The sequence below is a fragment of the Pelophylax lessonae genome, assembly GCF_965119305.1.
Source record: "Pelophylax lessonae genome assembly, chromosome: 7".
Taxonomy (NCBI): domain Eukaryota; kingdom Metazoa; phylum Chordata; class Amphibia; order Anura; family Ranidae; genus Pelophylax; species Pelophylax lessonae.
Window position 1 is genome coordinate 285,384,107 of NC_138774.1, and position 27,207 is coordinate 285,411,313.

Below are 27,207 nucleotides of genomic sequence, written 5' to 3' on the forward strand. Positions count from 1 at the left end.
GATCGCATTGGGTGTTCACACCCATTCGATCGAATTCATGTCCGAACTGACAGTCCGCACTGTGATATGCAAACTGATCTGGGGGGGTGTGGTTACCTTCGTATTGACACCCCCAGCAATTCGCATACGGCAGTGTGAACTGCCTGCGAGTCGGGTGCGATGCGGGAACCCGCAGTGGATTCGCAGGGTTCCCGCGTCACATAGGCGTGAACCGGGACTGACACAAGTGTATACAATAAAAAGGTCCATAAAGATTACAAAAAGGTAGAATATATACTTCCAGCACCAACCAGTGCCAATGAGTGACCTATACAATAAAGATGGTGAACCTTGGCATCCCGGATGTGTTTTGGAACTACATTTCCCATGATGCTCCGCTACCCTGCAGAGTTCAGAGAGCATCATGGGAAATGTAGTGCCAAGGTCCCCCATCACTGCTATAGACTATATACTGTGCACCAAGGAAAGCCCCAATGTGAACACCCCATGCAGTGACTGAGCAAAGCATGTATGAACTCCGCAGTGATAGGAAACGAAAAGTGCTCATTGGTTCACCTGGCCCTCCGCAGCCAGAGACTGCCTACGTCTATCCAGCTGGAAAAAAAGAGAGTTAAACACACAAGTTATGGTGAAAACATTCCAAAAACCATCACTTATTCTTCTTCAAAACACTATAAATCCTCTAAAAATTGGGTATTCAACAAACAACAACAAACATATACAAACATAAAACATAACAAACATATATAGCAGAAAACAAATTGGCCAAAAATGTTACAAAATTTCAATTTTTACATCTTTTTTTGGCAATTTTATATAAAAAAAAAATGTGAAAAATATTGTTATTTTGCAAAATTTACGCTCTTTTTTTGTTTATAGCGCAAAAAGTAAAAAATCGCACAGGTGATCAAATACCACCAAAAGAAAAGCGGTTTGTGGAAAAAAAAAAAAGGACGTCAAATTTATTTAGGTATGGCGTCGCACGTCCGCACAATGGTCTGTTAACCACTTAAGCCCCGGAGGATTTGGCTGCTAAAGGACCAGGGTTTTTTTGCGATTTTTTACTGCGTGACTTTAACGGACAATTGCGCGGTCGTGCGACGCTGTACCTAAACGAATTTGACGTCCTTTTTTTCCCACAAACAGAGCTTTCTTTTGGTGGTATTTGATCACCTGTGCGATTTTTTGATCACGCGCTATAAACAAAAAAAAGAGCGTAAATTTTGCAAAAATAACAATATTTTTCACATTTTTTTATATGAAATTCCCCAAAAAAAAAAAGTAAAAATCAAAATTTTTTAACATTTTTCGGCCAATTTGTTTTATGCTACCTATGTTTGGTAAAAAAAATCGCAAAAAGCGTATTTTGATTGGTTTGCGCAAAAGTTATCGCGTTTACTAACAAAGAGAAAGATTTTTGTCATTTTTGGTGTTTTTTTTTTTAACGCGTAATGGCGGCGATCTGCGATTTTTTTTTCGGTACTGCGACATTGCGGCGGACAGATCGGACCCTTGACTGACATTTTTGACACTTTTGGGGTTACCAGTGACATTACTACAGTAATCAGTGCTATACATATGCACTGTTACTGCAAAAATGACACTGGCAGGGAAGGGGTTAACTTTATTGGACAGGGAGGGGTTAAGTGTGTCCTAGGGGCGTGCTTTCTACTGTGTAGGGACATGGCTATTGGTGTAAAAGCAAAGATCAACCGTTCTACATAGTAGAACGGTCAGATCTTTACTTTTACACAGGGAGAACTGACAGGCAGCTTGTTTACACAAGCTGCTCTGTCTTTCTCCCTTCACAGGAGCGATCGCAGTGTGACTGGCGGACATCGAGTCCGCCGGTCACACGCACTGACTTGCCTGTGAACGAGCCGCGGCGGGCGCGCGCCCGCCCGCTATAGGCTCGCAAGTCAGTGACAGGCGAGTGACGTACCGATACGTCACTCTGCCTGGCCGGGGCTGACCGCCGCAGTATATAGTCGTGCGGCGGTCGGCAACCGGTTAAAGTAACGCAGTGCCGAATCGCAAAATAGGGCCTGGTCATTAAGGGGGAAAATCCTTTCCGGTCTTAAAGTGGTTAAATTATGCCTTGTTTCCACTGAGCGGAACGGTTCGGGTCGGTACAGTTTGGAAGGGTTAGAATGGTCCGGCCTATTCAGGTGAGCGTTTCCACTGCAAGTCGGGACACCAGGGACCATGCGGGGTTTACACCAAATGAGGGGTTTGTTTTGCTCTTTCATTTGACGTACCATTTCCTATGGCCCTACATCTGAAGCAGGACCAGGAATGGTGCGGTTTGGTTCGGTTGTATGGGCCACTTTCATAATAGAAACAAACACTCAAATTAGCGTACCGTACCGAACCGACCCGAACCGATCCGCTCAGTGGAAACGAGGCACTAGAAGTCCACCTTAACACTAAAATCCCTGCATCTATAGACCTCCACAATCTAACACTAACCTATCTAGCCCTGTAAAGAAGAAATCTCTATACATACCTTTTTTTTTTTTTTTTTTAAGCCGATCCGACCCGATCTTACATGGAGCTGTGTAGGCGGGCGCAGAGGACACAGCCGACAACGGAAGCCCCATAGTAACTCTATGGGTGATGTCACTTCTTATTCATATCACAACCGTTGTCAGCTGTGTCCTCTGCAGAGCTTCCGCCGCTGGAGATCGGGTCGGGTCAGCTTCGAAAAATGTATACTGATTTTTTATTTACAGGGCTAGATAGGTTAGCGTTGGATCATGGAGGTCTATAGATGCAGGGATTTTCCTTTTACAGTGGGCTTACACTTTAACCCATATTTATGGTGCTGGAAGAAGTGCAATTGCTTTGTGTGGCTCTATATCATCACCGTTCACCAAGGACCTATTCCACTGATCATACCGCGTGTGTATTCTGTCCTGCTTACCGTCTCCGTGATCTAAATCCAGATCTATGTACAAAACTCTTTCATATTTCTGTCGCAGTTTCAGGATCCCCAATACTGCATCATTCAGGTAACAAAATCCAGACGCTTCATCTCTAAAAAGGAAGAAGAGAAAATTAAAATCAACTTTTCAATGTTCTAATGACACAATATAAGATATATAGAGACTCCTGTGATGTCTGTCTATTGGATTCTGTGATAGGACTAAAATCCACTTTGTATGGTCACTAAATTGGTGGGACAGTAAAAGAGGGGTACTACAGAGCAAAGGAATGACACTGCCTAGCTGTACACATTGTGCTGGAGGCTACATGCTCCACACTGCCCCCTCCTGGACGCTACATGCGCCACACTGCTTCCCCCTGGACGCTACATGCACCACACTGCTTCCCCCCGGACGCTACATGCGCCACACTGCCCCCCCTGTACGCTACATGCGCCACACTGCCCCCCCTGTACGCTACATGCGCCACACTGCCCATGGGTATACAATGTGCTGTACATTCTATTCTCCACACTGCCCATGGGTATACAAGGTGCTGTACATTCTATACTCCCCACTGCCCATGGGTATACAAGGTGCTGTACATTATATACTCCCCACTGCCCATGGGTATACAAGGTGCTGTACATTCTATTCTCCACACTGCCCATGGGTATACAAGGTGCTGTACATTCTATACTCCACACTGCCCATGGGTATACAAGGTGCTGTACATTTTATACGTCACACTGCCCATGGGTATACAAGGTGCTGTACATTCTATTCTCCACACTGCCCATGGGTATACAAGGTGCTGTACATTCTATTCTCCACACTGCCCATGGGTATACAAGGTGCTGTACATTCTATTCTCCACACTGCCCAAGGGTATACAAGGTGCTGTACATTCTATTCTCCCCACTGCCCATGGGTATACAAGGTGCTGTACATTTTATACGTCACACTGCCCATGGGTATACAAGGTGCTGTACATTATATACTCCACACTGCCCATGGGTATACAAGGTGCTGTACATTCTATACTCCACACTGCCCATGGGTATACAAGGTGCTGTACATTTTATACGCCACACTGCCCATGGGTATACAAGGTGCTGTACATTCTATATTCCACACTGCCCATGGGTATACAAGGTGCTGTACATTCTATACTCTCCACTGCCCATGGGTATACAAGGTGCTGTACATTATATACTCCACACTGCCCATGGGTATACAAGGTGCTGTACATTCTATACTCCACACTGCCCATGGGTATACAAGGTGCTGTACATTCTATTCTCCACACTGCCCATGGGTATACAAGGTGCTGTACATTCTATATTCCACACTGCCCATGGGTATACAAGGTGCTGTAGATTTTATACGTCACACTGCCCATGGGTATACAAGGTGCTGTACATTCTATTCTCCACACTGCCCAAGGGTATACAAGGTGCTGTACATTCTATATTCCACACTGCCCATGGGTATACAAGGTGCTGTACATTCTATACTCTCCACTGCCCATGGGTATACAAGGTGCTGTACATTCTATACTCCCCACTGCCCATGGGTATACAAGGTGCTGTACATTTTATACGTCACACTGCCCATGGGTATACAAGGTGCTGTACATTCTATACTCCACACTGCCCATGGGTATACAAGGTGCTGTACATTTTATACGTCACACTGCCCATGGGTATACAATGTGCTGTACATTATATACTCCACACTGCCCATGGGTATACAAGGTGCTGTACATTCTATACTCCACAATGCCTATGGGTATACAAGGTGCTGTACATTCTATTCTGCACACTGCCCATGAGTATACAAGGTGCTGTACATTATATACTCCACTGAGTATTTAGAAGAATAACAGTTAAGCATACCAGGTGATCAACACTCCTCTATCCTGTATCTGAAGGGTCTTCTCTGGGTGATTTCCCGCCACTACTGTAGAGATGGGCAGCACAGGCAGCAGGAGAAGTATCCAAGTTTCTCTTTACAAGGGGGCGCTGCATATCAGGTTTTCATTTTAGCCACAGAGGTGTTGTCAGGTTTTTTAAATGTTATGAAAATGAAATGGAGCTGGTTGGAATAGTAAGACCAGTGATCTCCTACCAATAACAGATATAGTCCGGTTGAATTTACCCAAAGATCCCACAATGCCTACTTCTTAGCATGGTGCCACCCTCCTGGCCAGTTTAGGGCAATGCAGGCTTTGCCTTCCATTAGCTGTTCAACTGCAGTTAACGTGGCTCCTCCCACAGCAGCTGCATAATCATAGATACCTTCAGTGATGGGGCAGTCATAACCTGCAAATAATAAAAGGTTACCATAGTCAAAATGTAATAATATAGTAAAGGGCTCCATCTATATACAAACACCTTTCATTAAAGCCTAGGTGAAGTCCCACGCCATCTTAGGTCTTTTTAGAACCCCCTAGTGTTACTTTCTGCCATCTCACTGCGGCCCTCTGTTGTGGCAGAGCTGAGTAACAGCCACACCCCCAAGGCACAGTGCCCTCCCACTGCAGCAACCTAATGTGGCAGAGATTACTAACAGCCACACCCCTTAGCACAAGTGCCCTCAACACTGCAGCAACCTAATGTGGCAGAAATTATTAACAGCCACACCCCTCAGCACAAGTGCCCTCCCACTGCAGCACTCTGTTCTGGCAGAGCTAAGTAACAGGTAAACCCCTCAGCACAAATGCCCTTCCAGTGCAGCACTCTGTTCTGACAGAGCTGACTAACAGCCACACCCCCAGGGCACAAGTGTCCACCCACTATAGCACTATGTTCTGGCAATGCTGACTAACAGCCACACTCTACAGCAGCGAAAATGCCCCCAACTGCAGAACTCCGTTCTGGCAGACCTGTGTAGCAGCCACACTCTTCAGCACAAGTGCCCTCCTGCTGCAGCATTCTGTTCTGACAGAGCTGAGTAACAGCCACACCCCTCAGCACAAGTATCCACTCTTGTAGCACTTTGTTCTGGCAGAGTTGCGTAAGCCACACCCCCAGGGCACAAATCCCCCACTGCAACACTCTGTTCTGGCAGAGCTGAGTAACAGCCACACCCCCATGGCACAAGGGTCATCACACAGACTAGTATTGCAAAGTAAGAGTGGGGGTGTGTCCAGGTTTTAGTGAAAGAGTGCACCTGGTTTAACTATGGTGTCAAAGGCAGAAAAAAGAACCACCACAATTCAGTAGGGGGTCAGAGATTTTAATGACTCATTATCAGCTGAGCACCAGCATCAGCTGTTCCTAGAGTGATTTCAGCACACTCTGCTCCCCCCATCCAGTTGTTCTGCTCTGTATTTACAACAGATATTAGAACACTGGAGGGCTTATAAGTCACTGCTGGGAGGGGGGGGGGGCAGGGTGAACTGCTGAGTTACTGCTGAGGGAGGGGACAGGGTGAGCTGAGCTGCAAAGTCATTGATGAGAGTGGGGGGAACAGCTGAACTGCAGAGTCACTGTTGGGAGGGGGAGGTGTGTAAACTGGTGAGTCACTGCTGGGGGAAAGGGTGAGCTGAGCTGAAAAGTCAATCATGGGAGGGGGAACTGGGTCGCTGCTGAGGAAGGCAGGGTGACCTGAGCTGCTGAGTTTCTGATGGGAGAAGGGAACAGGGTGAGCTAAGCTGCAAAGTCATTAATGGGAGTAGGGAACCGATAAACCACAGAGTCACATCTGGGAGGGGGAACATGGTTAAAGAGGTTGCTGCTGGGGAGGGGAGGGTCAGGGTGAGCTGAGCTGAAAAGTAGATCATGGGTGAGGGGAGCCACTGGGTCACTGCTGAGAAAGGCAGGGTGAACTGAGCTGCTGAGTTTGCGTTGGGAAAAGGGAACAGGGTGAGCTGAGAAGTCATTAATGGGAGTAGGAAACTGTTAAACTGCAGAGTAACTGATGGGAGGGGGCGCATGATTAAAAGGGTTGCTGAGTCACTGCTGGGGGGGGGGGGCAAAGTGAGCTGAGCTGAAAAGTCATGGGAGGGGGGAGCCGCTGGGTTACTGCAGAGGAAGGCAGGGTGACCTGAGCGGCTGAGTTTTATTGGGTGAAGGGAACAGGGTGAGCTGAGAAGTCATTCATGGGAGTAGTAAACTGTTAAGCTGCAAAGTAACTGCTGGGAGGGGGGGAGCATGATTAAAAGGGTTGCCAAATAACTGCTGGGGGAGAGGGGCAAAGTGAGCTGAGCTGGGGGTTGGGTCAGGGTGAGCTGAGCTGAGCTGAAAAGTCAATCATGGGAGGGGGGAGCCGCTGGATTACTGCTGAGGAAGGCAGAGTGACCTGATCTGCTGAGTTTGCGATGGGAAAAGGGAACAGGGTTAGCTGAGCTGTGAAATCATTAATGGGAGTAGGGAAATGCTATGCTGCAGAGTCACTGCTGGGAGAGGGAGCATGGTTAGCCACTTGCCGACCGCCGCACGACTATCTACGTCGGCGGTCAGCCCCTCACAGGCAAACTAACGTAGGGCTACGTTGCTTGCTTGTGAGGGTCTAGGGAGCGAGCGCGCGCTCCCGCGTGGTCACGGACCCCCCCGCGCGTGTGACCAGCGGACCCGATGTCCGCCGGCCACTCGGCGATCGGCGGGGGAGAGGGAGAATGTCAGGCAGCTTGTGTAAACAAGCTGCCTGTCATTCTCCTCGCTGTAAAGACACTGATCACTCGGATCTAGTATGTAGATCCGTTGATCAGTGTCCTTACAGCTGAAGCCACAGCCAATCACAGTAGAAAGCACGCCCCTAGGGACACACACAGCCCCTCCCTCCCAAATAAAGTTAACCCCTTCACTACCAGTGTATTTTTACAGTAACAGTGCATATATATAGCACTGATTACTGTAGAAATGTCACTGGTAACCCCAAAAGTGTAAAAAATGTCAGTCAAGGGTCCGATCTGTCCGCCGCAATGTCGCAGTACCGCAAAAAAAAAAAAAAAAAAAAAAAAAAAAAAATCGCAGATCGCCGCCATTACGCGTTAAAAAAAAAAACAACAAAAATGACAAAAATCTTTCCCTTTGTTAGTAAACGCGATAACTTTTGCGCAAACCAATCAAAATACGCTTTTTGCGATTTTTTTTACCAAACATATGTAGCATAAAACAAATTGGCCGAAAATGTTAAAAAATTTTGATTTTTACATTTTTTTTGGGGGGAATTTCATATAAAAAAATGTTTAAAATATTGCTATTTTTGCAAAATTGACGCTCTTTTTTTGTTTATAGCGCGTGATCAAAAAAATCGCACAGGTGATCAAATACCACCAAAAGAAAGCTCCGTTTGTGGGAAAAAAAGGACGTCAAATTCGTTTAGGTACAGCATCGCACGACCGCGCAATTGTCCGTTAAAGTTATGCAGTGCCGAATCGCAAAATAGCCCCTGGTCGGAATGGGGGTAAAATCTTCCGGGGCTTAAGTGGTTAACAGAGAAGAAGCTGAGCTTTTGAATCACAGCTGTGGAAGGGAGCAAAAGTAGCTAAGCTGCTGATTCACTGTTGAGAGAAGGAGCAGAGTAAGCTCAGCTACTGCAGAAATAGAGGAACCAATCTGCTGAGCCACTTCTAGAAGGGAAAAGCAGGATGAGCCGAGCTGCTAAATGAATGAAGTAAACAACCTCAGTGCTTGTGCTGTAAATTTTATGATGAATAGCTCCGCATTGTCTGCAGCTACAGAGGTCAGTGAGGTCTTCTTATGAATATGTAGACATTTACATGTCCAAAGCCTGGCCAAATGTGACACTGCTTCCAATACACATTGCATGCCCTACAATACTTACCAAGGCCATATTCAAGAGTCTCCGGGTCATCGTTATCACCTTCTTCGCTGACCTTGCGAAGGTGCTCCAAATAGGAGTCGGTGTGGAACGTTGCCATTTCCTCCATGGTGGCGACTCGAGGCTTTACAACCCTGTAAGAGCAATAAGAGGATTCCACTAAACAAAAAGTCTGCAAAGAAAAGAAGATAATTAAAATTTCACCTCCCTAGTACGTGATCCAACACTTTCGGGTCTGGGGCGCAAATGTGCGCCCCCTTCGGCCCGCGCCCGCTGTGATCACACACACAGGTACCGCGGACTCGATGTCCGCCAGCATCGTCCATTGTTCAGTACACAGGCAGAATGGCGATCTACCTAATTGGGGTTCTGTCAGCAGGGAAGGCATGGATCCTGTGTTCCTGCAAAGCATGGACACACATCTATGCCTTCCCTTAGTAAAAGCACCTCCCATACTGTGGCAGGGTGGCTGCTCTGCGCCTGATCGGGTACCTAGTACGTGATCTGACACTTCTAGGTCTGGGGAGCGCATGTGCGACACCTTCAGCCCACTCCCATCACCCACAGCAGGAGCCCAGCAGCGGGTACCGCAGACTCGATGTACCTGGCACCCCCCTGATCGTAACCGGCACCCCCCCGATCGTTCAGTACACAGGCAAAACGGTGATCTGCCTATGTAAACAGCGCAGATCGACGTTCTGTCAGCAGGGAAGGCATGGGTCCTGTTTTGCTGCAAAGCATGGACACAGATCTATGTCTTCCCTTAGTAAAAGCACCCCCCCCCCCACAGTACACAAACACTGGCTAGGCACACATTGAACTAAGCTGCATTTCATGCTGAATAAGCTCAATTATTAATGTACCCTGAATAGAAAACTATCTTTACATAGATTTTTTACTCTAAAGCATTTTATTAAAAAATTAAAAAAAAAAAAAAAAAAGATTTAACCACATTAAGACCGCCCGCCGGAGATTTTCTGCGGCAGGCAGCCTCAACCGACATAGCCCTATGTTGGTCGCACGTGTGGCACTGGGGGGCACGCTCCCGCCCCCCACTAGGCAGTGGGGATGTCGATGCACAGGGCCGGCAGCCGCGATTGCCACCGAGCACCTGCGATCGCTCCCCGCTGAGAGAGGACAGTCAGCTGTTGTAAACCCAGCTGACCATTCTTCTCTCTGAAATGATCACAGAGCGCCTGTGATCCTTCTATATAGGAACACAGGTCTCTCTGATCATTTCACAAGCCCCTCCCCCCAGTTAGAAAACACCCCCTAGGCTCACATTTAACCCTTTAATAGCCCCTGATGTTAACCCCTTCTCTGCCAGTGTCATTCGTACAATGACCGTGCATATTTTTAGCACTGATTACTGTATCCGTGTCACTGGTCCCCCAAAAAAGTGTCTAAATTGTCCGCCACAATGTCGCAGTCCCACTATAAGATACTTAATGTTAATTACTTTAATATTACTATTAAAAAAATAGTGCGCATGCGCGCGGCGCCGGTACGGTACATGCACTAACCGCGATCCGCACACCCCGACCACTTCACAGCCTACAACAAGCCTAACGGAGCGGGGGTGGCCGCCCCAAACCACTTGCAATACCGAGAGGAAGTGAGGATGAACCGGAGGGTCACAGGTGCGGCCAAAAAAAAAGCAATCTATGCCAGCACGGCCTCCATCAGCAGCGCGCCTGTCTCCTCCCGGCACAAAGAAACCCAAGATGGCGGCAACCCGCGGCTCGGCAGCACAAGGCGGCCCTCTTCCAGCACCGCCAGTCACAGCCACTCCGTCTCCCAACAGTGTGGGACTCCACCTGCCTGCCGCTTCTCATGAGGAGGAGGTAAAGGATCCCTTCTCCTCCCAATCCCAGGGTGCCAGCTCGCAGTCTCCCGATGGGGAGCCACAGCATACCAGGTCTCATCAGATGGGGAGGTGGAGGGAGCTACTTCTCCAGCATCCTCTTTGGATAGACAGATGGCTGACATTGCTGAACTTGCCCTGAGCCAGAGTAGCCCCCCCCCCGAAACCATCCTCAGCAGGGGATTCCATACTGATAGCTAGATTTTCGGCTTTACTGCAACAGGAGCTTTCCAAGGCCTGTGCGACCATTACTGCTGATTTAAAGGGTGACTTCCAGGAAATAGGAGGGAGGCTGGACTCCATTGAATCTAAAGTAGACGGCACTGTGAAAAGAGTTAACCAAAACCACAAGCTGATAGTATCCCTGCAAGATCAACTAGATAAAGCTCCAGCTAAAATTGAAGATCTAGAGAATAGGTCTCGCAGGTACAATTTCAGGATAAGGGGGCTCCCCGAGTCAATAAGTGATCTGGAACCTGCGATACACACAGTTATGATGGATCTTATCCCAGATATCTCACCGCATCATCTGGAATTGGCCCCGACGGCTCCACGCTCTGATGGCCTGCCCAGGGACATCATTTTGAAGCCCCATTTTTATAGAAATTAAGAAAAAAGTTATGGCGGCAGCCTGCTTTCGTCATGATGTCACCCTCATTGACCACTCCATCCAAATATTTGCGGACATATCCCTAACGACTATACAAAAATGGAGATACCTAACAGTCGGTTTACACTATGGCGACACGACTGTACTACTTCGGGGGCGACTTGTGAAGTCCTGTGCACCGCGACTTGCACGGACTTCATATAATGAATGTCTATGCAAGTTGCTCCGAGGTCGCCCCGAAGTAGTACAGGACCCTTTATCTAAGTCGGAGCGACTTGTGTCGCTCCTATTAGAACGGGTCCTGTAGCAGTCAATGGACCGCGACTTGTCATGCTGACAAGTCGCCTGACAAGTCGTGGTAGTGTGGACCGAGTCTTAAACCGTTACTCACCTGATCAACCGTCAAATCAAGTACAGATGGTCATATCCGTTCCGGCTATCTTTCACGTTCAAGGGCAAGTCCCACTCCTTCAACAGCTTCCATGAAGGAGAGGATGTCCTACTGGGCCTGGGCATACTCTCAAGAGACGGCCCCTCACCCAGATCCCCGCCGGAGTCCCCGGCAGAAGCTGCCAGACCGCTGTCGTCCTTATGGACCCAGCCTACACGGAGAGGCAATACCAAGTCACGCACCCCACCTTGAATTGTCGACCGACTATACTTCTGTTTCTACTTTTTGGGGGGGCCCTGAGTTCACGGGAGTTCCGTGACCATGAGTACATCAATCTGGTTGGAGGATAGCCACACGGCTCTCTTTTAGAGATCCACAGTTCGAGAAGATGTTTGTTTAAATCCAACGGACATGGACTGCGTCTGCATGAAGAGGATAGACGAACAGGATCGACCCATCTGACCCCCACCGGGGACTCCAGTTTTCTGATTTTGCTAAATGGTTTTCTTTGAGGTTATGTACTAGAAGACTAAGGGACTGTTCCCCCTATTTTTGGAACCCTTTTTGCTATTTTTTCCCCTAGCGCCGGACTGGCTCCCTGGGGTGAAGGGACTGTGATGGGGGTTATAGGTTTGATGGCCCGGTAATTTTGGGCTCCCGGGGTGGTTCCACCTCGCTCCTAGAAATGAATAGAACCTACAGCTTGGACTGAAGCGGTTCGGGTAGTTTCCGTATGTTACTTACTGCAACCTTGCTCACGGCCATGAGCGGTGAGTAACCTAGCAAAAACTTATGGGGTGCTGGACCCCAAGACCAGTCAAGTTTATGTAATTTGCATATGTCAAGGGCGGATCCCTTGCCCTCCCCCCCCCCTCACGAGTGACAGGGGGGGGGGGGGCGACGACAACTTGGGTTTTTTTTCTTCTTGTTTCTTCTCTAATCTTTTCCTTTTCTTCCTTGCTCTACTAGCGGTCAGGGCAGCCATCAGAAATTTTGGGGCCCCTTACACAGCTTTAGGCCTGGGCCCCTCTGATCCTGACCACCAACATTTTGTGGGGCCTGCCCTCTGGCCGTCCCACCGAATCTGCCCAGTGGCCATCCCACCGAGTCCTTCAGTGCACCCACTTCTATTTTAACACTCTTACAAATTAATGAAAAAATTAATCCAATCCATCAAAGAGACATCCCCATATATTCAGCAAAGAGACATCCCAATCCAGTAAAGAGACAGCCTCATATATACAGCAAAGAGACATCTTAATGCAACAAAGAGACAGCCTCATATATTCAGCAAAGAGACAAAGCAATCCAGTAAAGAGATGGCCTCATATATTCAACAAAGAGATGTCCCAATCCAGCAAAGAGACAGCCTTACATTTTCAGCAAAGAGGCATCCCTTCAGCTGCATCGGCTTACTATGCAGCCGCCATGCTTTAGCTATTGCTAGTTACTACAGCAGCAACAACTCGGTCTTGTTGGTTGGGGCCTGGGCGGCTGGGCCCCTCGGAATGCCTGGGCCCCCTACATGTGTATGGGCTGTCCCCCCCTGATGGCTGCCCTGCTAGCGGTGTTTAGGTGTCCGGGCTCATCCTATTCCATCAACGTGGTCCACATGTCTATGAGACCAGGGGGGCGACAGGGGATGGTCCTTGGCAGATACAGGCGAGTACAACCTACCGAGCCACGATGACACGTCCTTTCGCAAATAACTTTAAAATCCTTACACATAATGTAGAAGGCCTCAAAGCTCCTGGTAAGCGAGCAAAGGCCTTTCAATTCTACTACAAACAAGGTATAGATGTCCTCCTGTTACAGGAGACCCATTTTACACGCACCTCAGCACCTAAATGCCTTAGCGCCAAATAATCCACCTGCTACATGTCAAATAGTGCGGACAAGAAAAAGGGTGTAGCGATTTGTATCGCCAATCGAGTACCGCTCACACCCAAGGGAGTAATAAGGGATAAAGAGGGGAGGTATGTTATGGTTCACGGCAAAATTAACGAGCACGAAGTTACTTTAGTTTCCTACTACGCTCCCAACGTAGGCCAGCTGCCCCTTTTTCTGTGATATGTTGCAAGTGGTGATGCCACACGCAACTGGCCATGTCATCTTTGGGGGAAACAGCAATGTCCCACTAGACCAGATCATGGACAAATCCAACTCCTTACGCACTTCCCTTAAACATGCCCCTAAAAACAGGGGGTTAAGTTGGCACGCCTGTTACACTCTAATGGCCTGGTGGATGTTTAGAGAAATGACCACCACACCACGAGGGATTTTACCCACTACTCCCATGCCCATAAAACCTACGCTCGTATAGACCATCTCTTTGCCTTGTCACCCCTCCTTCCATTTGTATTAAAAACTAGGATAATAGCTACACCATGGTCAGATCACTCTCCAGTGGTGCTGATAGTTTTGGTTTTATGGACCAAACCCAAACCTGCATTCTGGAGGCTAAATGCTTCACTGTTAAATGACCCCTTAGTCTTTAGGGAGGTGGAAGATTGTTTGCAATAATACTTTACTGACAACCCTAGCACAGACACCTCTCCTTCAATTGTATGGGCTGCGCACAAAGCGACGGTTAGGGGCAAACTAATCCAAATAGCCTCCCGGAAAAAACAGGAACGGGACTGCAACAAGAGACAGAATTGAGAGACCTCTTCCGAGAACAGAAAATGCCACTGACGTGGCACGGATGTGGTACTGACGTGGCATAGATGTGGCATGCATTAGCCCTGACGTGGCATGGATGAGGCACAAATGAGCGCACTGACGCAGCATGGATGTGGCACGGATGACCACTGACGTGGCACGGATGACCACTGACGTGGCACGGATGACCACTCATCTCCCCAGGGCTGGAAGCATGACCAGAGGAAGGTAACCACCTGAGTCCTGTATGCGGTTGATTCCTACTGGATAAGAGACCGAACTGCCCATAAGAGAGGGATTAGAGCAATTCCAATAGGAATACTTGCCCAGTACTATGTTGATCTGCGATACATCCATTTGCTTCTGGTAAGCTGTGATATATGGTGACGGTCCAAGCGGTGGTATATGGTTGGATATAATGGTTGCTTTACACCTGATCTTACTTGCATGAATCTGGTAAATAGATTGTGAGTGCGGTGGTGGTTCTATTCACGCTTGAACATTCCATTCACTTGGGGATCCATAGAGAATTCCACCAACCCGGGAGAACATCCTAATTTATATATGTTTACAATCCACTTGTTTCTGGTAAGCAGGGACACTTACATTACTGCTGCTGTTGCATGAACAGAATTGGATGGTGATTGATCTGTCTGTTTCATTTATCTTTATTTCTGGTAAGCAGCCTGTGAGGGTGGTGGTGTATATCAGCACTTTTCCTCTTCTCTGATACACACGGGAGCACTTTTGTTGAATCCATTTGTATATAGTATCACGCTATGTTTTTCAATTTATTTTTCACCTGAACATCCATCAATCCGTGTTCTTGGGTCGGATATCGTGGTGAGAGATCACCCCCAAAGGTTCCATCTGGCTTGGTCAATCTGTGTTCAAGGCTAATTACACTGCTGCATCTGGTAAGTAGTATATACACATATTATTTGCACCTGTGGAGATTTTATCTGGACTTCATTTTATACTCAACTTTTATATTCAACTTTTTGGGACTTTATATCATTTATGGTTCTTTTCACTTAGCGCAGCTTTTTTCACTTATATTTACCTGGGATGCTTGTCACATTTAAGTTGCTGCTACTTTTTTCTTGATATCTAGCGCAGTTTTTTTTCTTTCTACGGGCACAGATGTGGCATGGATGTGGCACGGATGGGGCACAGATGAGACACGGATGGGGCACAGATGAGACATCATGGATGGGGCACAGATGAGACATCATGGATGGGGCACAGATGAGACATCATGGATGGGGCACAGATGAGACATCATGGATGGGGCACAGATGAGACATCATGGATGGGGCACAGATGAGACATCATGGATGGGGCACAGATGAGACATCATGGATGGGGCATGGTTGAGGCAGAGGAGTTGTGCAGCTGCAGTTTCTCTCCTCTCCTCGCACGTTGTGCCGATTGCTGTGTACAGCATGCGAGGAGAGGAGAGAAATGAACTGGACATGCGCCGGTTTGTTGTGAAGTGATTGCTCCATCATTGGACGGAGTGTTCACGTGGTAAAGGACCGCTCTAATTGGCTCTTTACCACGATCCGTGATGCATCGGGTCCCCGGGACCAGGCGAGCATGGACACTCCCGTTTGCGCGCCCCAGGGGGTGCGATTCTGTGAGGACAACCATGTACGCCCTCCCAGAACTAGACGACCGCGCTGTAGCCGTCTTTTGGCTATGGCCCGGTCGGCAACTGGTTAAATATGATTGGGATGGGACAGAGGAAAGGCATGTTACTGTCTCTAAACCTAAACAAGGCGTTCGATTCCCTATCCTGGGAATATCTGCTACAGACTTTGGGGAAATTTGGCTTTGGACACAATTTTCTGACCATCATCAAAACCTTATATAGCGACCCTATCGCAAGACTGTCTATTAAAGGCTATGGATCTGACTACCTTAACCACTTTACCACTGGAGGATTTTGCTGTCTTACGTCTGGGCCACTTTTTGCGATTTGGCACTGTGCGACTTTAACTGACAATTGCCCGGTCGTGCGACGCCGTACCCAAAACGAAATTTACGTCCTTTTTTTCCCACAAACAGAGCTTTCTTTTGGTGGTATTTGATCAGCTGTGCGATTTTTACTTTTTGCGCTATAAACAAAAAAACAGCGTTTATTTTGAAAAAATAATATTTTTAACATTTTTTTATATGAAATTCCTCCCAAAAAATATGTAAAAATCTAATTTTTTAAAATTTTTTGGCCAATTTGTTTTCTGCTACCTATGTTTGGTAAAAAAAAAAAAAAAAAATCACAATAAGCGTATTTTGACTGGTTTGCGCAAAAGTTATTGCGTTTACTAAGGGAAAGATTTCTGTCATTTTTGGCGGGTTTTTTTAACGCGTAATGGTGGCGATCTGCGATTTTTTTTGCGGGACTGCGACATTGCGGTGGACAGATCGGACTCTTGACTGACATTTTTGGGGGTACCAGTGACATTACTACAGTAATCAGTGCTATAAATATGCACTGTTACTGTAAAAATGACACTGGCAGGGAAGGGGTTCATTTTATTGGAGAGGGAGGGGTTAATATATGCCTGGTGCTTACTGACGTGTGGGGGGGGGGGGGGGGGGGGAGGTGACTGAGTGACAGATCGGATGTTCAGCTAAGCTGAACACTCCGATCTGTCACTCCCTGTCACTTAGGAGATCCGCCCGCTCTGTTTACACAAGCGGGCGGATCTCCAAACTAGATTCCCCGACGATCGGGGAAGAGCAGCGGCGATCGCCGCCGCTCCTCCCCTGGCCCGACTCCCGCTGTGAATGAAAACAGCGGGAGCGCGCCTCCGGCGGCGCGCGAGCGCCGCCTACAGGGGGAGGAGTCCAGCGACGTAGGTCTACGTCGCTGGGCGATAACGAGCCACTGTGCCGCAGTAGAGGCACAGTGAGCGGTCGTTAAGTGGTTAATATACGAAGGGGAACGCGTCAGGGGTGCCCCCTGTCCCCGCTCCTATTCATCATGGCTTTAGAGCCGTTGGTCATTAAGATACACCATAACCCGAATATTCAGGGCATCCAATGTGGGGGTATAGAGCATAAGTGTGCTCTCTTTGCAGATAATATCTTAATGTATATCTCGACCCCACTGATATCCATCCCCAATTTACTCAGGGAACTGGAAGCGTTCATTGCGATATCTGGCTTAAGAGTGAACCCTTCTAAATCCCAGGCTTTAAACTTGACCTTGGATAGGGCAACGATATCTGCTCTCAAAAACAACTTTAGGTTTACATGGCAGGAACAGTCGATGCCATATCTTGGGGTCCACCTCACGGCCTCCATTGACACACTCTACACACGCAATTATCCACCTCTTTATAAAAAGTTGCGGGAAGACCTCTCGAGATGGGCTGCTAATCCCCCGTCGTGGTTCGGTAGGTTGAATTCAGTTAAAATGAATATATTGCCTAGACCAGTGATGGCGAACCTTGGCACCCCCAGATGTTTTGGAACTACTCTTCCCATGATGCTCAGCTACAGAGTACATGAGCATCATGGGAAATGTAGTTCCAAAACATCTGGGGTGCCAACGTTCGCCATCACTGGCCTAGACTGTTATATCTATTTCGCACCTTACCTATAATGATTAAAATGTCTGATCTAAGGAAGTTTCAAAGGACGGTTATACAATTCATATGGGGCGATAAGAGGCCTAGAGTGAACAGACGCACTCTCTTTGCCCCGAGACTGAGGGGGGGGAATTGGGGGTCCCGGATTTGGCAAAGTATTATATTGCCGCTCAACTCACCCACCTAATCCGCTTTCACTCCCGAGACCCTCACCCAATTTGGATGCAATTGGAATCTGCACATTTACCAAAATGTCCCAATCCATCATGTATTGTGGTTGCGGGCCAAGGATAGACCAGGGGTTCTCTGCCCCACCCTGTCCCTATCTTTGGGAATATGGGATAGATTGTCGAAAAGGCATGCCTTTAAGTCCCCCCACGCTCCATTGGCGCCCCTCTTGGGCAACCCATTGTTCCCTCCCGGGCCTCTGTCCCTCAGCATTCGAGTGGTGGACGAATAAAGGTTTTCTCAGGCTGGCTGATCTGTGTGATCACAGAGGATTGCTCACTAGAGCCCAGTTGCGGGAGAAATATTCTCTCCCAGTGATAGAATACTATCGTTACGCCAAAATTTCTCATTATATAACCTCCCTCAAGCGCAAATGTGATATTACCATCTCCGCACCAATGGAGTATTTATGCCGCACGTAGGATAAACAAAAAAACACTTTATATCCACGATCTATAATATACTGCATAAAGATAACACTAAACTTCCTTATATGATGCGCTGGGAGGAGGATTTGGGTGAGGAACTAGACCGCACAGAATGGAACTCTCTAGCCCAGCTTAACGCTAAATCCATACTCAATGCATCTTTACAAAGACACAGCAAACACTTGTTCACATAGATCCACCTGTCACTGCCACATCCCTAAATATATATGGAAAAATTGGGTATGGGGATGCCAGCACCCTCCATCATGCTCAAAGGCTAGAAGGGAAGTGTGCATGCATAACCCCACAAAGAAATTGGGACTTTGAAGGCAGAGACATACACGACTACCTGACTCCCTGGCATATTGGATGATTTTCTTTGTATTGGCCTGCGACTGGACTACTGAGGCTTGGATACATATTCCCCGTCCTCTTTGTGGGATACTGTACACCTGCTGTTGGCTTCAGTCCGGTCCAGCGCCTACCAATTTGGAGGCATATGGCTCTAGGTCACTATTTGACCTAGGCCAGTTCACCTTGTGTGGCCGTCCCTTACTTCAGGGCCCTTGTCGCTGTCAACGGACACATCTATCATTTTAAATAATTGAACCTCAAAACAGGTCGTAAATACCACTGGTCCGTGAAGAAGCCAATCATATCAGCAAAACATGTAGGACCCTGTTGACCTTCATCTCTGTGGTTTTCTGGTTCTTATGTATTTTTTGATTTTTGTCTCTTGATGTATTTGCTGCATCAGTGTTTTTAACATTTTGTCATGTGACTGTCAAATAAAAGTTGAGGTTTTATCCTATATTGGTCCATATTCAATATATGTTTCCACCATATGTCTCTGCCTTCAAAGTCCCAATTTCTTGGTGGGGTTATGCATGCACACCTCCCTTCTAGCCTTTGAGCATGATGGAGGGTGTTGGCATCCCCATACCCAATTTTTTCAATGCATCTTTAATAGAAGCTAACTACAAGTGTTTTTGCGGTGGTACATGGCCCCGGTCAGGTTGGGGCGGCGGTTCGGGATGCATCCCCCAACTCAGGGGTGGGGAACCTATGGTTTGGTGGCTTTATGCGGCCTCAACGTCATTTGGTCAGGCCCCCTGTGCAGCTGAGTCTGTGTCTCTCTCAGCTGATCTGCCAGAACGGAGCCAATGCTTCCTGTATAATTCCTGCTTCGTTATGACAGTCTGAGTGAGTCACAGGCGGAGTGATATCAAATGCACTCCCCCTGTGACCGATACAAGAAACATCACCTCTTCCTACAGCGTGGCGCTGCTACACTTCTCCTAGCCAGCATTTCCCTCCAGCAGCACACACAGCAGTACCAGCCAGAGGCAGCAGTACTCACAGCGATAGCAGCCAGAACTAGCAGTACCCACAGCAGTACCAGCCAGAGCCAGCAGTACCAGCTAGAACCAGAAGTACTCACAGCAGTACCAGCCAGAGCCAGCACTACTCACAGCAGTACCAGCCAGAGCCAGCAGTACCAGCCAGAGCAAGCAGTACCCACAGCAGTACCAGCCAGAGCCAGCATTACCCACAGCAGTACCAGCCAGAACAAGCAGTACCCACAGCAGAACCAGCCAGAACAAGCAGTACCCACAGCAGAACCAGCCAGAACAAGCAGTACCCCCAGCAGAACCAGCCAGAACAAGCAGTACCCACAGCAGAACCAGCCAGAACAAGCAGTACCTACAGCAGAACCAGCAGTACACACAGCGGTACCAGCCAGAGCCAGCAGTACTCACAACAGTACCAGCCAGAGCCAGCAGTACTCACAACAGTACCAGCCAGAGCCAGCAGTACTCACAACAGTACCAGCCAGAGCCAGCAGTACCCACAGCAGTACCAGCCAGAGCCAGCAGTACCAGCCAGAGCCAGCAGTACCCACAGCAGTACCAGCCAGAGCCAGCAGTACCCACAGCAGAACCAGCCAGAGCCAGCAGTACCAGCTAGAACCAGAAGTACTCACAGCAGTACCAGCCAGAGCCAGCACTACTCACAGCAGTACAAGCACTACTCACAGCAGTACCAGCCAGAGCCAGCAGTACCAGCCAGAGCCAGCAGTACCCACAGCAGTACCAGCCAGAGCCAGCATTACCCACAGCAGTACCAGCCAGAACAAGCAGTACCCACAGCAGAACCAGCCAGAACAAGCAGTACCCACAGCAGAACCAGCCAGAACAAGCAGTACCCACAGCAGAACCAGCCAGAACAAGCAGTACCCACAGCAGAACCAGCCAGAACAAGCAGTACCCACAGCAGAACCAGCAGTACACACAGCGGTACCAGCCAGAGCCAGCAGTACTCACAACAGTACCAGCCAGAGCCAGCAGTACTCACAACAGTACCAGCCAGAGCCAGCAGTACCCACAGCAGTACCAGCCAGAGCCAGCAGTACCCACAGCAGTACCAGCCAGAGCCAGCAGTACCCACAGCAGTACCAGCCAGAGCCAGCAGTACCCACAGCAGAACCAGCCAGAGCCAGCAGTACCAGCTAGAACCAGAAGTACTCACAGCAGTACCAGCCAGAGCCAGCACTACTCACAGCAGTACAAGCACTACTCACAGCAGTACCAGCCAGAGCCAGCAGTACCAGCCAGAGCAAGCAGTACCCACAGCAGTACCAGCCAGAGCCAGCAGTACCAGCCAGAGCAAGCAGTACCCACAGCAGAACCAGCCAGAACAAGCAGTACCCACAGCAGAACCAGCCAGAACAAGCAGTACCCACAGCAGAACCAGCCAGAACAAGCAGTACCCACAGCGGTACCAGCCAGAACAAGCAGTACCCACAGCGGTACCAGCCAGAACAAGCAGTACCCACAGCGGTACCAGCCAGAACAAGCAGTACCCACAGCGGTACCAGCCAGAGCCAGCAGTACTCACAACAGTACCAGCCAGAGCCAGCAGTACTCCCAACAGTACCAGCCAGAGCCAGCAGTACCCACAGCAGTACCAGCCAGAGCCAGCAGTACCCACAGCAGAACCAGCCAGAGCCAGCAGTACCAGCCAGAGCCAGCAGTACCCACAGCAGAACCAGCAGTACCTACAGCAGTACCAGCCAGAGCCAGCAGTACCCACAGCAGAACCAGCAGTACCCACAGCAGAACCAGCCAGAGCCAGCAGTACCCACAGCACAGTACCAGCCAGCTGTACCCACCAGCAGTACCAGCCAGCTATACCCACCAGCAGTTCTTTTCAAAACTTACCACCACACAAAGTCGACTGCGCTCCAGACTGACCAATGCAAACCTGGAAAACCAGTTGCGAGTAGCAACATCATCAATACCAGCTAACATCACACACCTCACCAAAGAGAAGAAGTTGCAGCCATCACATTAGGGGTGAGTTAATTAAATGTTTGACAAAATATAACAGGCTAATTTTTAAGTTGATAATTTTGTACGGCCCCCGAATGATTTTATAAATACGCGAATGGCCCTTGGCAGAAAAAAGGTTCCCCACCCCTGCCCCAACTGCTTCAGGGGATGCGGACAAGTGGGCTCTGTCTTCCACACCTTGTGGACTTGCACGAAAGTCAGACGGTTCTGGATCCGCACATACAATTTTATATATTCTCTAACACATATTAACCTGGTGAAATCTCCCCAACAGGCACTACTGGGTAAACCAGTTGAGGGGATACCAAAACTCACTAAACGCCTTATATTGGGGTTAAAGAAAAAAAAAAGGTGTTGGTGAGTGGCGCTACCACCATGCACAGGTCTAATTGTGCATTAAATACAATTGGTGTATGGCAATGTTCCAGAAAAACCAATGTTTTAAACGTAAACCTGATTGTTACAAGGTGCACTGTGCTGAAAATTGGGTCTTCCCCTTATGCTGTGTTCATGAATCGCTGTGTTTAAAAGATGTTGCATATATCGTGGGAAACAAAAAGTGCACTGTGCAAAGGTATTATAGTGCCAGCATGCTGGATGACAATTCCAGAAGCTTAATAATATTACGTAGTGGACAGCTGTTGTGCATATATAAGAAAGCTATAGATACATAAAGTGCTGCGTGCTGAAATAAATAGTGCAAAAATAAAAAAGTGACCGTGCTGTAAAGCTATTTATTGTAATATCTCGGATTTCAGGGGGTGAAAGAATAGTTGAATGTTGAAGTGTCAGCCGATAAAGTGACGAGTACCAGTCTTTTCGTGGATGTATCACCCTCTGGTCTTGAGCTGGAAGTGCGAGTGCTAGTACCCGTGACCCCACTAGGTAAAGCACTTACCGCACTATCTCCCCTGTTCCAGGTATAAAGCTGTTGGGTGAGACTCAGTTGGTGGGTGGATGGATATCCCACTGTTTCATGCCGTCTCCCTTGCTGCAGGTGTAAGCCTGATGGGTGAGACTCGGCTGGTGGGAGAACTCGGACGTTACCTGTGGCTATAGAGTCAATATACAAAAGAAGAAACTTCCATGGCGTAGTATGTCTGTACAATAGCATAGACTCACTGTTAGGAAGTTCACGACCCGCTTCTGGGTGTCCGGCCGCCTCGGCGCTTCCGCGTTCCGGAAAAACTCAACCGGAAGTGACGCTGTATTCCCGCCCTACATGTTTCGACACTCGTCATCGCCTTATAGCCTTTATATTTACGGCCGCCAAAATTGCAATAGCCCGCTAGTGGCGGACTCCGGTGGTGCCAATTGGGCTGCCGAAGGCCAAGCTGACCTGGATCATGATAAATGAGAGGATGGTGACAAAATGCACCTCTTTGGAAAAACTTGGGACCCCTAGGTACGATATCTAGCCGGTCCCCCTTAAACAGAGGAGCAGCTGTCCACTGGAACCACATGACTTGTGTGTGAACCCAGGATTCCGGGGATATGGGCCTGGACACCGACCCTTTTCCACCGCTACTGCTCCCTTTTACTATCCATTTCATAGTTACATAGTAGGTGAGGTTGAATAAAGACAATAGTCCATCCAGTTCAACCTGTGTAGGAGTGTGTGGCTGTAATCATCTCTCATACCCCTGAATGTTCTGATCCTTGAGATGTACGTCTAAGAGTCTTTTGAAAGCCACCATACTTCCCACAGAAACCACCTCTTGTGGTAGAGAATTCCACAATCTTGTAGCCCTAACAGTAAAGAACTCCCCACGTTGCCTGAGGTTAAAACGCTTCTCCTCTAATCGCATTGTATGCCCTCGAGTCCTCATGCAATCCCTTCGACTGAATAGCTTTTTTTCTATGCTGAGATCACCACTGAGGTATTTATAAATTGCTATCATGTCCCCTCTAAGGCGTCTTCTCCAGGGAGAATAAATCAAGCGATTGAAACTATCTTCATAATTAAGGTCCTCCAATCCCTAATTAGTTTTGTTGCCCTTCTCTGGACTCTCTCCAGCTCCAACACATCCCTCCTGAGGACTGGCATCCAGAACTGGACAGAGTACTCCTACTGCTCTTTCCCCCTTTTCCATTCTCTCTCGATCCCCCTATACCTCTCTATTCTCCTCTCTTTCTTTTTTTCTCTCTTGTCAGTTATAATGCTTGTCACAAGGATTCTAGTGTCAAGGGACCACGGTTGGTCCAAGGTTGTCATTGACCATGGCATCTACCTAGGCTATACACTCAGGTAGGTATCCTGTGGTATGGCTGCTGGTAGACGCCTCCCTGGTCCATTGTGCAATAATGGGGTTGGGGGTCGGGGGGCCGCCTTCCCTCCTGGGCGCAGTAAGTTCCCATGAGGGCGCCGGGGGGGGGGGGGGGGCTATGTTCCACTGTTTAAACTTTTATATCTACGGTTTTGAGTGTACCGTTTTTATTACCGTATATACTTGAGTATTTCTAAAAAAGCCCCCCTCGGCTTATACTCGAGTCACTGTCTTTTTAAAAATAGCGCTGCCCGGCGCCGACGTGTCACCGCGCATGCGCCGCATGCCCATGAATGGCCGAAAGTGTATGGGCTTTCCCGAGCATCGGCGGCACATTTGCGGTGACGTATTGGCTCTGGGCGGCGCGATTTTTAAATCGAAGCGCCTCACCGACAGGTAAGTGAGACTCCTCCGCAGCCCCTGCATTTCCTCATGCAGTGTTGTGGGCATGGTACAGGACATTCTCCTGTACCATGCCCGCAGCACTGCATCTCCTGTGCCATGCCTGTACATACTGTGCAATGCCTGTACCTACTGTACCATCATCTGTGCTATGCCTACACAATCTCCTGTGCCATGCCTGTACCATGACCTGTGCTATACCTATACAATCTCCTGTGCCATACCTGTACCATGACCTGTGCTATGCCATGCCTGTACCATGACCTGTGCTATACCTATACAATCTCCTGTGCCATGCCTGTACCATGACCTGTGCTATGCCATGCCTGTACCATGACCTGTGCTATGCCTATAAAATCTCCTGTGCCATGCCTGTACCATGACCTGTGCTATGCCATGCCTGTACCATGACCTGTGCTATGCCTATACAATCTCCTGTGCCATGCCTGTACCATGACCTGTGCCATGCCTGTACCATGACCTGTGCCATGCCTGTACCATGACCTGTGCCATGCCTGTACAATCTCCTGTGCCATGCCTGTACAATCTCCTGTGCCATGCCTGTATCATGACCTGTGCCATGCCTGTACCATGACCTGTGCTATGCCTATAGAATCTCCTGTGCCATGCCTGTACCATGACCTGTGCTATGCCATGCCTGTACCATGCCCTTTGCTATGCCTATACAATCTCCTGTGCCATGCCTGTATCATGACCTGTGCCATGCCTGTATCATGACCTGTGCCATGCCTGTATCATGACCTGTGCCATGCCTGTATCATGACCTGTGCCATCACCTGTGCCATCACCTTACCATCACCTGTGCCATCTTCTGTACCATGCCCACAGCCCCTGTTTTGTCTCTCGTGGTGGTCCAGTTGGGTCCGGTAGCTGCTGCATTTCCCACCCTAGGCTTATACTCGAGTCAATAAGTTTTCCCACTTTTTTGTGGTAAAATTAGAGGCCTCGGCTTATATTCGGGTCGACTTATACTCGAGTGTATACGGTACTTTATTTCATGGCCGTGGTCTGACTGGATTTTTCGCACTGTTGTCACCTTTTCTTGAAAACTCGATAAAAAATATTGAAATATAAAAAAAATAAAATAATTCATAGTTTGTAGAAGCTGTAAATTTGGTGCAAACCAATCAATATACGCTTAACAGGGTTTTTTTTTTTTACTAAACGATATGTAGCAGAATACATATTGGCCTAAACTGATAAAGAAATTCGATTTTTTACATTTTTTTTATTGGGAACGTTTTATAGCAGAAAGTAAAAAATATATATATATTTTTTTTTTCAAAATTGTCGCTCTTTTTCTGTTTATATCGCAAAACAAACCGCAGAGGTGATCAAATACCACCAAAAGAAGTCTATTTGTGGGGGGAAAAAAATGACATCACTTTTATTTGCGTACAGCGTCGCACGAACGCGCAATTGTCCGTTAAATTAATGCAGTGCCGTATCGCAAAAAATTACCTGGTCATAAAGGGGGGTAAATTTTCCATGGAGGTCAAGTAACCTTCCTCTTGACCTGAATATTTGTTATTGATCCCCGCACCAATAAGAAGTGATATCGTCTCAAGAGTCATATTACTGAAGGATATCAGAAACAAAGGAATTAAAGGCAAAAATACTTACCTAAGCTTCTTGACCCCCCAGTTTCTTCAGCTGTCTTCATTGGCCGGCATGGGATGACATCACGTCCGTGCATGCGCAGAAGTACAGTCATCCCAGCACACAGGCACTGTGCTGGAGTAGAAACTGAGCTCTGCGTGCGCAGCTCAATGTACATTCTACAGGGGACTGAGCACAGGAGTTGGGTAGTTGTATTTTTATTGCAGAAGAGACCTGCCTGCTCACATTTATTTTTCAACTTTATTTCCCCTTTAAATGCCCCCCCCCCAACTCACCTCATGTGACTGAGGAGTCCATAGGCTTCTATCAGGGAGTGCACCATACTGGCCTGGAACACACAGGAGGCATCATTGTACAAAGTCATTATAGACAACAAACTACAACAAAGTTTCTGTCCTTTTCCTGCCACCCCCCCCCCCCAATGTCCTACACTGACCCACCTGCCCCCCCCCCCCAATTTCCTATACTGACCCCCCCCCCATTTCCTATAATGACCCCCCCCCCCCATTTCCTGCACTGACCCACCTGTCCCCCATTTCCTGCACTGACCCACCTGCCCTCTCCCCCTCCCCCCCATTTCCTGTACTGACACCCCCTCCTGTCCCCTCATTTCCTGTACTGACACCCCCCCTCCTGTCCCCCCCATTTCCTGTACTGACACCCCCCTCTCCTGTCCCCCCATTTCCTGTACTGACACCCCCCTCCTGTCCCCCCCATTTCCTGTACTGACACCCCCCTCCTGTCCCCCCCATTTCCTGTACTGACACCCCCCTCCTGTCCCCTCATTTCCTGTACTGACACCCCCTCTCCTGTCCCCTCATTTCCTGTACTGACACCCCCTCTCCTGTCCCCTCATTTCCTGTACTGACACCCCCTCTCCTGTCCCCCCATTTCCTGTACTGACACCCCCTCTCCTGTCCCCCCATTTCCTGTACTGACACCCCCCTCTCCTGTCCCCTCATTTCCTGTACTGACACCCCCTCTCCTGTCCCCTCATTTCCTGTACTGACACCCCCCTCCTGTCCCCTCATTTCCTGTACTGACACCCC

At 48.4% G+C, this 27,207-nt stretch overlaps 2 protein-coding genes across 2 annotated transcripts in view; both read right to left on the reverse strand.

Annotated features, from left to right (window-relative positions):
- The window catches only part of MPP1 (MAGUK p55 scaffold protein 1), an 894,076-nt gene that overhangs the window by 91,716 nt on the left and 775,153 nt on the right, over positions 1–27,207 (reverse strand). The window lies entirely within an intron of this gene.
- Positions 587–27,207, reverse strand: part of LOC309559854 (histone deacetylase 8-like) — a gene marked incomplete at its 3' end in the record, with an annotated part of 30,135 nt that continues 3,514 nt past the window's right edge. The window contains exons 2-6 of the mRNA XM_082263280.1: positions 26,434–26,486; positions 8,718–8,848; positions 5,107–5,248; positions 2,924–3,036; positions 587–594 (exon numbers count right to left, since the gene is read on the reverse strand). Coding sequence (XP_082119406.1) covers positions 587–594; positions 2,924–3,036; positions 5,107–5,248; positions 8,718–8,848; positions 26,434–26,486 — 447 coding nt within the window. The remainder of the gene's footprint in view (positions 595–2,923; positions 3,037–5,106; positions 5,249–8,717; positions 8,849–26,433; positions 26,487–27,207) is intronic.